The sequence below is a fragment of the Pipra filicauda genome, unplaced genomic scaffold, assembly GCF_003945595.2.
Source record: "Pipra filicauda isolate LSUMZ 115617 unplaced genomic scaffold, ASM394559v2 scaffold219_size1829416_pilon, whole genome shotgun sequence".
Taxonomy (NCBI): Eukaryota; Metazoa; Chordata; class Aves; order Passeriformes; family Pipridae; genus Pipra; species Pipra filicauda.
This window is the reverse complement of record NW_024104331.1, coordinates 771,540-787,589: the sequence shown is the minus strand read 5'-3', so window position 1 is coordinate 787,589 and position 16,050 is coordinate 771,540. Positions and strand designations below refer to the sequence as shown.

The 16,050-nt window shown below is 51.8% G+C and overlaps 2 protein-coding genes across 5 annotated transcripts; one reads left to right on the top strand and one right to left on the bottom strand.

The window, feature by feature from the left end:
- TRIM63 (tripartite motif containing 63) lies at positions 1 to 3,409 on the bottom strand. Its single transcript, XM_027740237.2, has 9 exons — positions 3,236 to 3,409; positions 2,958 to 3,124; positions 1,609 to 1,777; positions 1,225 to 1,320; positions 827 to 1,060; positions 659 to 681; positions 361 to 485; positions 174 to 251; positions 1 to 76 (listed from the first exon to the last, which is right to left on the bottom strand). Exons 1-9 carry the CDS (start codon positions 3,392 to 3,394, stop codon positions 66 to 68), a joined length of 1,062 nt encoding a protein of 353 aa, XP_027596038.1. The 5' UTR covers positions 3,395 to 3,409; the 3' UTR covers positions 1 to 65.
- Positions 3,410 to 6,281: 2,872 nt separating this feature from the next.
- Positions 6,282 to 14,448, top strand: PDIK1L (PDLIM1 interacting kinase 1 like). 4 transcript variants are annotated; one of them, XM_039381260.1, is made up of 4 exons: positions 6,301 to 6,365; positions 7,092 to 7,918; positions 8,176 to 8,477; positions 11,218 to 14,448. In XM_039381260.1, the coding sequence occupies exons 3-4, from the start codon at positions 8,193 to 8,195 to the stop codon at positions 11,956 to 11,958; spliced, it is 1,026 nt and encodes a 341-aa protein (XP_039237194.1). In that variant the 5' UTR covers positions 6,301 to 6,365; positions 7,092 to 7,918; positions 8,176 to 8,192; the 3' UTR covers positions 11,959 to 14,448. The 4 variants fall into 4 exon arrangements, with proteins under 4 accessions (XP_027596046.1, XP_039237194.1, XP_027596045.1 ...); XM_027740245.2 differs by having other exon boundaries at positions 6,282 to 6,365; positions 7,095 to 8,477; XM_027740244.2 differs by having other exon boundaries at positions 7,092 to 8,477.
- The last annotated feature ends 1,602 nt before the right edge of the window (positions 14,449 to 16,050 follow it).

Below are 16,050 nucleotides of genomic sequence, written 5' to 3'. Positions count from 1 at the left end.
CCCGAATCCACCGCCGGACATCCTGTGCCCACGGCGTTTCTCCCATGCTGGCAACATCACTGTGGCTACTGGGAAGCTGCCAGGGAAGAGGGTAGGAGGGTCAAGGGGAATCCAAGCCCCCCAAAGCTCCCCCAGGGGTTGAGGGTCCCAGAGGGGTGGGCTTGGCTCCTTACCCATCACTGTCCTCTCGGGCGCTGTGTCCTCCTCCACCTCTTCCTCCTCCCCATCAAAGTATTCCTCGTCTTCCTCTGCTGCAAACAAGCCACCAAATGTCACCAGGAGCCACCAGGAGATGCGATGGGTGTCACTGGGTTGGTGGGAGTTGGTAAAGGGGTGTCAGGGGGTCAGGGGCTGAATTACCGGGGTCGAAGTCCAAGGCACGGACGGCGTCAGTGAGGTGGTCCAGGCTCACGGAGAAGGCATCCATGCTCTCATATCCCTGCTGAATCTTCTCCAGACGACCACCCTTGGAGGCCTCCACGATCCTGGGCAGGGAAAGCATGGATATGTGTGTCCCTGTCCCCTCGCCAAGCTGGAGGACCATGGGATGCCAGGGTGGGGGGATCGGGGCAAACCCCCCACTGGCAAAGCCCCGTGGCCAAATCCTGCCCATCTGTGGGGCTGGGATCACTGGATTTTCCCCAGTTTGAGCACTTACGTTTTGATGAGCTGCTTTGCATTCTGTGTGGAGAGAGACAGAGCAGGAGAAGGAGAAGAAGGAGAAGGAGAAGGAGATGAGTGAAGCCACAAGAGAGCCACCAGGATGTCCTCGACAGTAGGACCCCATGTGGGCACCAGCAGGGAGGGAAAAATCTGGGGGTCTCACCATGAGGAAGGCAGCCCCCCCGGTCTCCTCGGCTGCCTGGATGGCCGTTTCCACCAGCCGGCTTGACTTCTCCAGCTGCTCCTTGTACTGGCAGATGAGGCTCTGGATGAAGGCTGTCTTTTCTCCCTGCTCCTGGGAGATGCGCTGCAGCAGCTCCGACTTCTTCTCCTCCAGCAGCGCTGCCAAGGCGTCGAAGCGAGCGCACAGCTCCCGCTTGGCCGCCTCACTGTTCTCCTGTGGGGAGAGGGGGACAAAAGGATGCCACCTGTGTGTCCCTTCAGCACCAGCAGCACCCGCAGGGCTTCCCTGCTCCGTGGGCTCCAGCTCCCTCCCGGCCATCCCCGGCTGATGTTTCATCCCCGGGTGTTTGGGGGGTTCCTTTTCCCCTCTTCCCTCACCTCGGTGCTCTGGCACGAGTCCTCCAGCTGGGAGATGATGGTCTGGATCCGGTCATTCCCTGCCACCAGCATGGAGATGCAGTTGTTCAGCTCAGTCTGTGGAGGGACAGACACAAACAGCTTTAACTCCTGCAGGGTTGAGGACTTCCCCCATCCCAGCATGGGGACGGGCTGGGCATTGCTTGTCCCCAGCTCTGCTCCCCCACATCCCCCACAAACCACAGCTGCTCTAAATATAGTCTGTCTCCTGGGCGAAGTCACCCGGGGGGCTATTAATACCCTGTGAGCCAATCCCAGTGTTATTTGTGACTGTCCTAGCTCAGCACATCGCCCCAGGACCAGCCGTGTCACCCACAGCCCCCCCTCGCGTCCCCCCCTCGTCACCTTCTGGCCCTGGAAGACGGTTTGCAGAGGGGCAACCTCGCAGTCCTTGTGGGCACCGAAGACTTTGCACATGGAGCAGGTGGGGACCTCGCAGGTGACGCAGTAGATGTTGATCCGCTCGTCCTCGTGCTCCTTGCACATGGGGTGCTCCCCCTTTTTCAGTGGCCTGCTGGAGAGAGCGGCACAGCCACAGTGACATCCCTGTCACGGTGATGTGACCCCGTGGGGGTGATGTCCCCACTGCAGGGGCATCCCTGCCGCGATGATGTCCCGTTGCAGCATCACCCCCACTGCAGCGACACCCCGCTGGTGCTGCGCGGTCACCCCAAAATCAAGTCCTCTGGAAAAAGACCAGATCCTGCCATAATCCCACACTCGCTCCCTTTAGGAGCCACCAAACTCTGTGCCTCGGTAAGCCCCGAGCCCAGTAAGTCCCATTTCAAAGCCCTGTGTCCCTGGGCATGGCAGTGGTTGGCACTGGGGGCGGGGGGGCTCCGGGCTGCGCTCCAGGGACGCTGCACAAGGACCTAAATTTAGCCCAGTGCTGCCCGGATTTATTGTCACCCATCGCGTGACCAGAGTGGGGGCTCCCAGAAACCCCCGGGAGGTCCCAGACGGGGGCTGCAGCCAAATCATCCCGTCTACAGCAAGGAGGGACATGGGGACAAGCCAACCCTCTGAAGCAAAGACAGGGCTGGGCCCCCCGAGCCCCCCCAGCGTCTGCTGACACCTGCCACGTGCCATCGTCCCTGTCCCCATGGCTCTCACACAATATTTACAGCAGTTCAGGGAATTTGGCCAGTGCCACTGCTCTGCCTCGAGAACCTGTGACCCCCCTGTCCCCCCTCCAGCTTCATGTTTGCCCCCCCAAACTGTCCTTCTTCCTCTTATCAGCTTCAGTGCCTGCTGTCATGAGCAGAGCCTGGATTTGTCCCCCACACCTCTTATCTCACAGCCAACACTCCAACAAGAGCATTTCGGGGGTAAACAGGACCTGCTCTACTGTTACCACCCCCCCCAGGGACCCACCATCCCCCTGAGCTGCCCAGAGACACAAACTGCTCTGGACAGGGGAGAGAATTGGACTGGGGGAGAAAGATTCGGGTCAGGGAAGGAAGTTTTAAGTCAGGAGAAGAAGATTTGAGACAGGAGGAAAATTTTGGTCAAGGGGGGAAGATTTGGGTCAGAAGAAGATCTGAATCAGGGACCACTGAGCCAGCAGAAAACCTCCCAATTTCTCAGTCTCCTGTGGTCTCAGGGATGGTGCTGGGGCACGGGAGAGGGGCATCCCTGCATCCCCACATCCCCATATCCCCGTGTCCCAGTCAGCCACGTCCACCTGTGCCTACCTGGAGCACTCCTGCTTGTAGATGTCAATGATGTTCTCCACCAGCAGGTTCCTCTGCAGCCCATAGACCCCGTGACGGTCCAGCAGCACCTCGTGGCGGCACGACGGGCACCGGAACCGGCCCCCCGAAATCAGACTGCCCCGGCTCTGCCAGTACGGATTGGCAGCCTGGGAGGGGGAGATGAACAACATCAGTGTCTCCGACCAGCACCACGACCACCCTGACAACCTCCAGCCCGGGTAGGGGGATGGAACGGGCGCAGGGGACCCTCGTCTCACCTGGAAGACGTCGTTGGCACACTTGCGGCACAGGTTGTGCTGGCAGGGCAGGATCACCACCGGCTTGCTGAACATCTCCAGGCAGATGGGGCAGATGAGCTGCTTCTCCAGGCTCTCCATGGGGCTGCCATCCTGCAGGATGCCTGCTTGGAAATCCATTGCCTTGTCAGCGCGCTCCTCTCACCGCTCTCGGCTGCCGTCACCCCTCGTCCCGCTATTTATAAGTCGCTCCCTGGTCACGCGGATCCAAATCCCGACACGGCGTCGGGTGTCCGAGGAAGCAGCACCTGTCACACGGTGGTGAGCCATAGGGGAGCTGGTGGTGGTAAACAAGATGGGGACAGGCTGTCCAGGAGGCCCTGCCCGCCCGTGCCGTGGACATGCCTCAACCAGAGCAGGGGAGTAAACAGGGCCGGGCTCTGCCCCGGGGCCAAAGGGTTGCACAGCGCGGGGACAGCATGGCCAGATCCATGGCTGCACCCCAAAACAGCATCGAGGTGGGGGCAAGGAGGGGCAAAAAACCAGCCCCATCATTGTTAGGACATTTTGATGGTGCCAGGAATGAGGCAGAGCTGGGTTAGTCGCAGTGGGGGTGGCTTATATAGAGCATCTCTCTTTGCCCACCCTAAAATGTGACCACTTCTGGGGAGAAAACAAGTGCCTCACCAGTGGGTCCCCATGTGCTTGGAGGCGAGAGGCAGCTCCAGGGAGACACAGCCCCCATGCCTGGCATATGCACCAGGGTGTCCCCTCTCTAAGCAAGGATTAGGGATGTCCTCTGTGTCCCCAGATGCAGGGGGGGCTGCTTGGGCTGCTCCCTGTGCTGATGTCATGGCCGTGACCCAACTGGCTCCTCTGCTGGGTTTCAAAACCTGACCCAGAAAAGGGGTCAGCGGGTGAGCACACTCTGAGAACAGCCCCGGCACACAGTGCCCAGCTGGTGTGGCCATAAACAGGGTATCAGGTCAAGAGCCGGTGCCCGGCCACAGGGAGACCTGTCACCTCAGGCAGCTGCACCAGGAGAGGGGTAATTCTATCCCTGTCCCCCATGGGTCACACTGGGGGGGACGAGGTGGGTGCAGGGGTAAGGGGTTGCACAGGTGTAGGAGTACGTGGGTGCCAGGGTACATGGATGGGGATGTGCAGGGATGCTTGGGTGTGGGAGATACATGAGTGCAGAGGGGCACGGGTGGATGGGTGGATGGGTGCATGTGGGCACACAGGTACATGGATGCACAGGCACATAAATACACAGGTACGTGGATGCACAGGTACATGATGAACAGATACATGGATGCACAGGCACATGAGTACATGGATACACAAGTACATGGATACACAGGTACATGGATGCACAGGCACACAAATACATGGATACAGAGGTACATGGACACACAGGTACACAGGTACACAAGTACACAGATACACAAGTACATGGATACACAGGCACAGGGGTGCCCAGGCATATGGATGCACAGGCACACAGGTACATGGATACAGAGGTACATGGATACAGAGGTACATGGATACACAGGTACATGGATACACAGGTACACAGATACATAAGTACATGGATGCACAGGTATATGGATGCACAGGCACAGAGGTACATGGATGCCCAGGCACATGAATACACAGACACATGGATGCACAGGTATATGGATGCACAGGTACATGGATACACAGGTGCATGGATGCACAGGAATAGAGGTACATGGTTACACAGGTACATGAATACACAGGCACACAGGCCCATGGGTACACAAGTGCCCGGGCACATGGTGTCTTGGTACACAGAGCCCGTTCCTCCCCCAGCCTGGCAGCCCCTCAGCTGTTTTGGGTGCTCCTTCCGGACCGGCTCACATGTCCAGCAAGTGACTGTGCTGGGACTGGCCAAGCACATCTTGCAAAACTGTCCCTGTTTTGGCACTTGGGGCCCTTCCAGCGAGACGCTGGCACAGGAGCGGGGCTGGCTGGGCACGGGGGAGGGCAGCAGGGGGGGCAGACACTGGGAGTGGGACACTCAGATGTGCACCCACGACATGCCCCTGTGCAGGGGTGACATTGATTAACTAATTGCTTCTGGACTCGATTAAGGAGATTCACAGGAATGGAGGGGTTGTAATGCCCTAAGCAGCTTTCCAAACCCACAAGGGGCTTGTTGGCCCCTAATTGGCTTGGGGCAGCTTAGGCAGGACCCAGGGCACTAATCACCCCCGGGCTCCTTCCCAATTAACCCTGGAGAGCCCATTGTGGGACTTATCTCCCTCTGCTTGTCTCTGCAGGGCTCCAAGCTGTAGGTGGCCCTGGCTCCTCCCAAAATGGTCCTGCGGTGGCTGAGCAATGGTTGAGGAGACAGCAGGGGCCATGACAGGAGCCCTGTGCCCCCCAGCTCCTGGGCAGGGGGGGCACCTCCAGCCCTGCAGCCTGTGGAGGAAGAGGGGCACAGAAAGGGGCAACAGCTCTTGTGTCACTGTCACACAAAGCCAGACCGCAAACAAGGGCAAGAGAGGCTGTACTGATTTTTTCTGGATGCCAAACAATGAATCACAGAATTCTGGAATGGTTTGGGCTGGAAAGGACCTTAAAGATCACCTCGTTCCACGCCCTGTCATGGGCAGGGACACCTTCCACTAGCCCAGGTTGCTCAGAGCCCAATCCAACCTGGCCTTGGACACTTCCAGGGATGGGGCAGCCACAGCTTCTCTGGGTAACCTGTGCCAGGGCCTCAGTGCCCTCTCAGGGAAGGACTTCTCCCTAATTAATAAAGGGGGGGAATCATATACAAGAATAAAATTATAAATAATTTATCAAATATTTAATAAATATTTCATAAACATAATGATAACACTTCTAATAATAATAATAATATTTAATAAATATAATTAATAAATTAATGGGAGTGGGACGAGCCGGGTGGGGGGCACTAGGACCGCGCGTCCCCTCGCACGCTGGGCCCCGCCCACCTCTTCCCTCTCCCCGCCCCCTCTCCCCGCTAACCAATCGAAGGGGTCGGTGGCGGAGGGATGGGCGTGATCATTGGTGGGCGTGGCGGGCGTGGGCGTGGCCAGCGCTGAGGGGAGGGAGCGCAGCCCTAAGATGGCGGCTGGGCCGCGGCGGCGGCGCTGAGGTAACGCGGCTCCCCCCGGCCCGACCCGGCTCGGGGGCGGCGGGTCCGGGCGGCCCCACATCCCCCGGCGGGGATCACAGCGGGGCGGGATCCGCGCTGCGGGCGCGAGGGGCCCAGTAGCCGCGCTGCGGCGGGCAGGGCCCGGCGGGCCGGCAGCGGTACCCCCGGTGATTCCCCTCACGACCGCAGGTGCGGCCGCCGCGAGCAGGAGGGGGGCACTTACGTTATTTATGCCGTTCATATAATTTATATTATCTACATCAGTTATAATATTTGTATTATTCCATAATTATCGCCGTTAACGAGGCGGGCGGCGCTTCCCGGGCCCTCAGGAGCGAGCGGGAGCGCCGGCCCAGTGTGGCCGCCCCGGGCAGCGGGGGGACACTTATATCATTTATATCACTTCTATCACTTAGTTATTTATATTATTCCACCATTACGGCGCTAACGAGGCGCTTCCCCCCCGCAGGAGCGAGGGCAGGAGGAGCCCCGGGGCTGGGCTCGGTGACAGGGGGGCGTTTGCAGCTTTGAACCCGGGGTGACCGTGTTCGAGTAACTGTGTTTTCCTCGGGGGTTGTTTTGACAAATGTGCATCGCAGAGCTTTGCTGGAAGGTTAAAATATCTGTGTAGCAATTGCCTGAGACTGATGATACCTTTTTTCTCTCTCTTTTTCTTTTTTTTTTTTCCTTTTTTTTTTCTTAAAAAAAAAAAAATGATACCTAAAGCAGTGGAAATACTTGAAAGCTTCCTACTAATAACAGGCTGTTTCAGTGTGGTCGTTATTGCCTGGTTTACTCACATAAAGAGAATTACCTTTATCACTGGCAGTCTTAAAGCTATTTTAGTTCTGATCTATTAGTGTGATTTTATTTATTTATTTTTTGGTTTTGCGTTTTGTTCTGTTTGACCAGTGATCCTTGGCCGGCCAGGCTTTATTTTTTTTTAATTTATTCCTGTCTATAGTCAGTGTCCCGTTTTGGTTTGGTTGTGTGAAGGTGGTGTTGGTGTTTGGTTTGTAATCTTGCAGGGAAGTGTGCAGGGAGGGTCATAAATCTGTAGCAGGGTTTGGTGGCTTTTTTTTTTTTTTCTCTATGTGTGTGTGTGTGTGTCTCTTGTTTTACTTTTAGAGCAATATCTGAACTGGTTTGCTTTGCTCTGTTGAGCAAAAGTGAAAGTTAGATGCTGGGTACAAACTTCTGCAATCAGTTACCCTTTTTAACTTTGTGTAACTGTAGATTCCTCCTGCTGGGGAGACTCGATGAAAAATCAGTTACATTAAAAACATAAATGGGGAGCGATCCAAGTTCCCTCTTTTCTTAGTAAAAGAGCTTAATTATAACAGAAACATTTACTCCCGCAGTCACCTCCATAAAAAGCAGTTAATTAAATCTGTTACTGCCCAACCACGGGCTTCAACTGGAACCTCCTGCTCTCCAGGCTGGATGGGGAGCATGACACCCTCCTGTTATTCCCGCAGATGCTCATGGAAGACACAGAGGGAGAGGAGCAGGAACGTTCACGATAGTCCTGTCTCGGCACGATACCAGTCTAGGTTTGAACTGTTGCCACCTTGAAAACTGGGCTGTATTTGAAATCTTAGTGAAAAAATGATGTAACTCCACTTTTACCTGGTCCGTGGCAACAGCTGCAGGTTTTATGGGGTAGCTTCTGGAACGTTCTAGCAATCCAACCCTGCGTTCATGGCAGGGTCTGGATAGGCTGCCACGCCAAAACCCCCTTACGGGGGGAAAATACAGCCCAGTTCTTGTTCCTAAGTTTTAGTTCTGTGGGTTTTTCCCCCTTCCCCAGAACCTTTGCTCTTGAAGATGGTGAGTAGCCAGCCTAAGTACGATCTAATTCGGGAGGTTGGTCGTGGCAGTTATGGTGTGGTGTACGAAGCAGTCGTCAGGAAGACCTCGGCACGGGTCGCGGTGAAAAAGATCCGGTGCCACGCGCCGGAGAACGTGGAACTGGCTCTGCGGGAGTTCTGGGCACTTAGCAGTATCAAGAGCCAGCATCCCAACGTCATTCACCTGGAGGAGTGCATCTTGCAGAAAGATGGCATGGTGCAGAAGATGTCCCATGGCTCCAGCTCCTCCCTTTATTTACAGGTACACGAAAGCCGAGGGAATGGGGTGGAAGGAATTCATGGCGGTGTGTCAGCTGGGGGGGAAGGAGGTGGGGCAGCCAAGGTGGTGTTTGTGAGGTGTGCTCAGTTAGGAGAGGGTGTTGTTTGCACTGCTGACGCCCCAAAATTAATGTGTATCTTGTGATTTGAAGCCCTGCTGCTCTAAAAGACTCCAGGTTCTGTATTTAATGCAAATCTGCTTTGATAATTTGAGGAAGCCCCACAGGTAAACCCAGGGGAGCTACAGGCTGTGGTGTCCCCTGGCAGCAGGTTAAGGAGCAGACATGCACTGATACCTTGGGACAGAGCTCTGAGGAATTTCATCTCAGGTGTCCTTGGAAGAGGAAGTCACTGTCTTGATTTAGGAAGCCAACACTCAAAATTCTTTCAGAAACAATAAGGCAATTGGTAGCATGTCATGAGCTGTTTGGGTTTTTGGATGAATAACTACTAATCTCTCAGTGGTAAAGGCATGATAAATAAGGGAATAAATATCACTCTGAAAGTGTCCTTTAAGTTTAAAGATGTGTACTTTTGGGGAATAAGTAGCACTAGAAAAACTTTGAAAGATATTCTAATTAATTCCCTTGCCAAGAAGCTGCAGAAATTTGTCTCTCTGGTTTAAAAAGTCAGTAGCCTGCTCAGTGTTTGTGTTATCCCTGGTCAGCTTTTATCACGTCAGTTTTTACTGTCATTCCTGCATGTCTGATGTGGACCTTTTGTTGGTGGAGATCCAGCTGACAGCTCTTCAGTTCCCGCTGTGCCCGGTGCTGTCCGAGCCTGAGAACGAGGATTCTTGGCTCTGTGAACTCCCTGTCCTTGGGAGTTGCCATTGATTTTGCTTTCATGAAGGGATTAGGCTAAAACAACACCGACCAGCTCGGGTGGGAGAAAATAGTGCTTTACCTTCCTGGTTGGTAGTGGAGCTGTGAGGGATTGTGTGGGCAGATGTGCAGGGAGGAGCTTAAAAAACCCCAGGGCAGAACTGCAAGGTGGGAAAGAGCTTCCAGATCGCACAGAGCACTGGTTTGGATCGTGAGGAGGGCGGCACATGGACCTGGCCCGTGCCTGGTGCAAGCTCCACGGATTGTTTTCCTGCTCCAGAGAGAAGAGCAAAGGGCAGAGCGGAGCTGACTGTGACTGGGGTCACTTTGTAACAGCCTGGGCTAAAGTGAGGACAGTCAGCCCTCCCTGGGCTTGGCCCCTCCTGTCCCCGGTGATGTTACAGAGCTGCGTGTGAGGAAGCAGGGGAGGGGGTTTCAGTGTCTCCTGAAGGGCTTTAGGGCAGATGCTTTGTGTCAGCCAAACCAAATCTGTAGGGTGTGAGTCCTGAGCGAGCCTGGTCTCGTGGAGCTTTGCTGCTGTCATGGACAGTGGATTTCGTTGTCTTAACTCTCAGAACAGATGCAAGTGCAGCTTCTGTGACTCCGGGGAGGGCAGAGCTGTGTTGGTGCTCACTTGGCAGAGGAGATGCCCTGCTCTCCTGAGATACCTTAATCTTACTGTTCCTGACTACAAACCCTAAATACGTCACTTTCTAGTTCTAACATGGATTTACTGTCTGGAGTTGGTGTGGGAAGATAGCTATAAATTACTACCAATTTTGCCCTTGGATGGAAAAGGCCACTTTTTTAAAGCACTTCAAAATGCTTCCCTAAATATTAACTCATACCTTAATTTTTGAAAGCCAGTTTGGTTTATTATCCCTTGGTTTACTACTAACGTAAATAATTGCAGGACTTACCTTGCAGAGCCTGCTAAGAGGCACCTCAGAGGAGCTGAAGAGGCAATGTAGCTGTGTAAACAGGATTAGTAAAACTGATTGCTGGTTTTGCTTTGCTTTTTGTATGAAGCAGCTGCTAGACTTGTCTTCTAGAAAATAGCCTGTGGATAATGATGGTGGGAAAGGCACTACATGCTCAGCTGTGCCTGGAGATTAGTGTTCTCCTGAGTTCAGGGATCCTGTGTTAACTTGCTGGAATTCATTAATGTGTAAGGAATGGAGAGCAGGCTTAAAAAAATCTCTCGTGGAAGCAGGAGGTGAATGCAGCTGTGTGGAGTTACTTGTGAGACTTTGTTTATCCATGGAAGCTGTTGGCAAAATGGGTGGGACAGGCTTTGTCGGGGTGGGACACTGTCCAGCTGGGACAGATGGGAGGGCAATGGCCACTGAGTATCTTTGAAAATACTGTTATCAGGGTCGAGCTCTGCTGCTGGGCAGGAGTGTGAGCTTGATATGCTCTGCACGGATGAAAACGAGGAGGCTGGCAAATATATTGTGATTTTTTTTTTTTTTCCTATTACATAAAAATTTTTGCATAAAGTTGTTTTTTTTTTTTTTTCCCCTGTTGCAATGTCTTGCTCTCTGGATTGTTGAGAGGAAGATCAACCAACCATAGAATGGTTTGGGTTTTAAGGAACCTTAAAGCTCATCCTGTTCCACCCCCTGCCATGGACAGGGACACCTTGAGGTGCTTCCACTAGCCCAGGTTGCTCCAAGCCCTGTCCAACCTGGCCTGGGACACTTCCAGGGATTGGGCAGCCACATCTTCTCTGGACAACCTGTGCCAGGGCCTCCCCACCCTCACATGGAGGAATTCCTTCTGTATATCTCACCTAAACTTCCCCCCTTCACGAAGATCCAGGTCTCATGCATTTTTCCATCATATCCTTAAATTCCCACGATCATCAGGTAGTTATGACATTTCCTTTCCTCGTTGCAGCTTGTAGAAACCTCACTAAAAGGAGAGATAGCCTTTGACCCCAAAAGTGCTTATTACCTCTGGTTTGTAATGGATTTCTGTGACGGAGGAGACATGAACGAGTACCTGCTGTCCCGAAAGCCCAACCGTAAGACCAACACCAGTTTCATGCTGCAGCTCAGCAGCGCTCTGGCCTTCCTGCACAAAAACCAGATCATCCACCGCGATCTCAAACCCGACAACATCCTGATCTCCCAGAGCAGGACGGATGCCAGTGACTTGGAGCCTACCCTGAAAGTGGCTGATTTTGGGCTGAGCAAAGTGTGTTCAGCCTCAGGACAGAATCCCGAGGAACCGGTCAACGTAAATAAGTGTTTTCTCTCGACTGCCTGCGGGACCGACTTCTACATGGCCCCTGAGGTGTGGGAAGGACACTACACTGCCAAGGCAGACATCTTCGCCCTGGGAATCATCATCTGGGCCATGCTGGAAAGAATCACCTTCATAGACACGGAAACCAAGAAGGAGCTCCTGGGGAGTTACGTGAAGCAGGGGACAGCCATCGTCCCCGTGGGGGAGGCGCTGCTGGAGAACCCCAAGATGGAGCTGCTCATCCCCGTGAAGAAGAAATCCATGAACGCTCGGATGAAGCAGCTGATCAAGGAGATGCTGGCGGCCAACCCGCAGGACCGCCCGGATGCGTTCGAGCTGGAGCTGAGATTAGTCAACATAGCCTTTAAAGACAGCAGCTGGGACACGTGACCGGCCGCTCCTCGCCCAGCCCACGGTACAGCTTCATGGCAGGGGGAGGAACCGGCCTGAACTCACCTGCAGGGTGTAGTTTTTTCCCCCAATGAATCTCTCTTTGAGTTTCCCGGCAGGAATGTTGAGTTGGCCGTTGCATTGGTGTGTAAAGTACCAGGAGTTGCGGGCCTGTGGGAGACGTGAGGATGTTCCTTTGTGTGTGCACTGGCAGTGGGATGTTGTAAGAGCCAAGACTTGATTTCCAGCAGTGTGTCATGGGGTATTTCAAACATTCCAGTTTCCTATGTCAGTATTAGGAACTCTCATGGAAAAAAAAAAAAAACAACCAAAAGATTTGCATGCTGGTAGTGCAAATCTTCAGGCTTTGTAATGTAATCTGTGTATATATTTATGTATATGAGTGACTGTGAGTGTGTGGCACTTAAATTATTTGCTGTGGGTCTGAATGATTGGGGTCTGCTAGAAAACTGGGGTGAAGAAGGTGCATGAGAAGCATTCCTTCTTCTCCAGGCCTGAATAACTTTATTATTTATTTTTGTTATCTAATGTTATCAAAGACTTGACTTTGTAAACAAAGCAATGCAAGGGGACCAGCAGTTTTTGAAGTGCTGAAGTGGCTGAGCTTGGCACTTAGAGCTTCATGAGCTCATCACCAAGGGAGTCAAATTAAAAATGTACAGTCAGGGGCTGGCATGGTTCACTGATCATTTGATTTTGCTTTCTTCTAGTGATCAAACACTTTATTAATCAATTAATCTGCTCTCTGCTCTTGTGTCCACAATCCAATAGCACCTTGAGGATTTATAACAGCAGAGTACTGTGCCCTTACTTTATGGAAACAGGGATGAGGGAATCCAGCAGCATAATTTTAAGGTTCTTCAAAAGAGGGTGGCAGCACAGTTTTCCCACTAACTGAATCCAGCTAATAATACTGGTTCTGGCCTTTTCCTGTCTGGCACTGCCCCCAGCCCGGTGGGGAAGAGGACACAGAGGTGACTCTTTGTCCTGTAGAACCCACTCGTTCTCAAACAGGGGAGAAAACTCAGTAACAGGTATGTGAAAGGTGGCAGCCTTGGCTGATTATTTTTTTTCTCTCATTATTATTATTATTATTATTATTATTTCCTCCTTTTAAAGAAGTAATATTTATTTAAAAGCACAGATGGTAGGGTGGAAAGCTCTGGAGCAGTTGGAAGCTGCTTATCCCCAGCTCCTGTTGCACAGAAGCAGATTGATACGCTGGGAGAGGTTTCACTGAGGCCACCTGACACTGCAGAGCAGACAGAGGCTCTTTGTAACAGCACAACACTTTGTTCTTTTGGCTGCAGGACTGACCTTTCCCATCCAGTTTGACCTTTTGGAAAAAGCAGAGTCTTAAAACTGCCTTTGAAGCTACAGGAAAGGCCAGTTTTCTTAATAAATTCAATTTAATTTTTTTTTTTCTCTCCCACCCAAATCCTACCTGAAAAGGGCCACAAGCATTTCCTTCTTGGTTCTTGGATACTGTTCCCTTTTAGTGCTGGGAGAGCAGTTTGGTCAGTCAGTGTTTATTCTGCCTGAGTGTGAATAAACAAAATACCATTTTTGTTGTTGTTGTTGTTTTTCTGATTTGACCAGACTTCTGAGACTTTACAGACCACCCGTGGTTCTTACCTGGTGCTGTATGAGCTGCTGGCCATCACCCAGGTGGCCTTAATCCTTATTTCTTGTGATTTGCTTTCCCTTCATCATTTGAGGGAGCGATTCTCAGACAAACACTCTTTGCTTCTGTGCCAACACTGTTTTCCCAGTTCTCACATCTCATCAGGGTCATTGGGTGAGTAAAGCTTGAAGGGGGTTTATAATTCTTCACGTTAAGCTTTGTAAAAATACATGGCAAACTTCCTCCTGTGCTGCCCACCCAAAAGTCAGACTCAAGCAGGTTACGAATCCACTGCAGAATAATTCTGCTCACCTTTGAGGTGCTCTGTAAATCTTCTGATTCCCCTCTGAAGTGTTTCACTGGACATATTTCACTGCCTGCAGTGCAGAAACAAGGGAATGGCACAGGGAATTTTGAGGAGTTGTGTTGTTTTTTTTGACTCCCAAAGCGTTTCTTTGCACTGATTGCCACTTTAAAGGTTGGGGGTACCTGAAATCCCTCTCATGGTGCTTATCCTCGCTGTTGGGTGACACTGGTAGTCCTTGAGGTCTGTGTTCTGTTTTGATTTTTTTGTTGTTGTTGTCTGAGGTCTTTGTTTTTTTAAGGAAAAAAAACAAACAAATAAATCAAATTGTTGTAGCAGCTGCGGAGCCGTTCACCAGCGTGACACAAAGTCAAGATACTTTTCAGCACTTAGAAAAGATTTTTTTTTTTCGTTGTTTTTGGCCACGTTTTTCTTTAAAAACTGTAAAATATATTTTATGGAGAATTTATAATGAGGAAAATTATTGTGTAATTTATTAAGTTCATGACTGTTTTTGAAATAAAATCTGAATTTCGATGAAGCTTTTGAACTTTGTCTGGGGGAATGATTCCAGTCAGCACAAGGTCATCCTCTGTGCTTCATCACAGTCATACCCTGAGTGATCCTGGGCTCGTGGAAGGTGCTGGCTTGGCTGAGGGCTGTGCTGCTCCTGCTGTTCTCACGTGGAATAAAGGTGAGGAAACACCATTCCTTATACATGGCACAAAAGCATAGCAGTCATTTGCATGTTTTAATTAACAGTGCTCTGAACAAAGGGTTCTGCAGACTGGGAGTGGGAACGGTGCAGACTGGAAATGCTGTAAATTGGTTTCTCTTGCCATTTCTTATCCCTGCAACAAACCCAAGCCCGGACATCCCTGTGCCCTGCACCAGTGGATTCCAGTGTATCCTGGTGCCAGAAATGGGCACATTCCCACCTGGCAGGTTGAATCAGTAAGTCAGTGCAGGCCTGGCACAAGAGAGGGGGTTTGGGATTTAGGTTGTTTTTTATTAGGGGGTAAAGACCGTAATTAAAGGAGAAGGTCACACTGATTAGTTGCAAGAGTGGGGATTTTAAATATAGACACAGGTTGAATTCCTTCCCCACCAAATGAAGAAGAATAAACCTTATGTGTATATATATATAAAGTATACATTATATATGTATTTATATAAACTATACTTAAAATATATCTAGTCCATGGAGAGGGTGGGGAGATCTGCAAGGAACTGCCCTGGTGCAGAAATTAGATATAATTAAAGCTCCCTCCTGGCTCCAAAAACCCAACCTCTGCTTTGTTTTCCCTGTTCTGCAGAGCGCAGAGGCCTCGGGCCCCAACCTGCCCATCCCAGTTCCCGGGGCAGGGCTTGGCTGGGCTTTGGGAACTCGCCTGGTTGGCGTTTGGGCTTTGCTTTGGTTTAAGCTGAGCTTTCCTCGGCCCGGGCACAAACCGCGGCGTAAAGGGCGGATGTTGCTTTGTGGGGGAGATAAAGTCCCATCCGGGGAGCTCCGGCCGCTGTCCCGCCCCCTGGAAAGGTGCCCTCCCTTCAGGAAAACAACTTTTTTTTTCTCCTGCCCCCGACATGCTCAGGTGGCCTTTGGACTGCGGGTGGCACAAACGAGCCGGTGGTTTGTGTGGCTTTTCCCTTTGCTCCACCCATACCCTGCGAATCCCTCCGTGGGGTACGGATCCCTAACGTGGTTTGAATCCCTGCTGGTGGTTTGTGCGGTGAAAGGAAGGAGTTGGCCCACAGAGAACAAGTTTGGAGCATTTAAACGCCAACTTTGACCAGTTTGGAGCACTTAAACCCCACCTTTAACAGGCAGTGCTGGCAGGGCTGTTGGGCTTCCCTTTCGGTCTGGGGCAATTTCTGCTCTTTAACCTTATAAAGGCAGAGGGATGTAAATGCCATAAACCATTCAGAGTGCCTGAGGAGTGTTGGGAAGGTGGGAATACAAGGCTGAGCTGCTGCAAAGTGCTGTTTAGGAGCTCTGGAAGCGTTTTTGGGGAGCCTGAAACCACATTTTTAGGGTCATGGAGATGTCAAGTGACCTGAGGATGAGCAGGGGCACCACCATTTTATCACTGCAAGAGGAGCCACAGCCCAGGCCATGTTCCTGTTAAACCCCTTTGTTCCCAGA

Excerpts from the sequence above, each read along its gene's own strand:
- TRIM63 (XM_027740237.2), bottom strand. The coding sequence starts at position 3,394 with ATGGATTTCCAAGCAGGCATCCTGCAGGATGGCAGCCCCATGGAGAGC. Across the intron at positions 1,778-2,957 it reads TACAAGCAGGAGTGCTCCAG|CAGGCCACTGAAAAAGGGGG; the intron begins GTAGGCACAGGT and ends CGCTCTCTCCAG. Across the intron at positions 486-658 it reads GCAAAGCAGCTCATCAAAAC|GATCGTGGAGGCCTCCAAGG; the intron begins GTAAGTGCTCAA and ends TTCCCTGCCCAG.
- PDIK1L (XM_027740245.2), top strand. The coding sequence starts at position 8,193 with ATGGTGAGTAGCCAGCCTAAGTACGATCTAATTCGGGAGGTTGGTCGT. Across the intron at positions 8,478-11,217 it reads GCTCCTCCCTTTATTTACAG|CTTGTAGAAACCTCACTAAA; the intron begins GTACACGAAAGC and ends TCCTCGTTGCAG.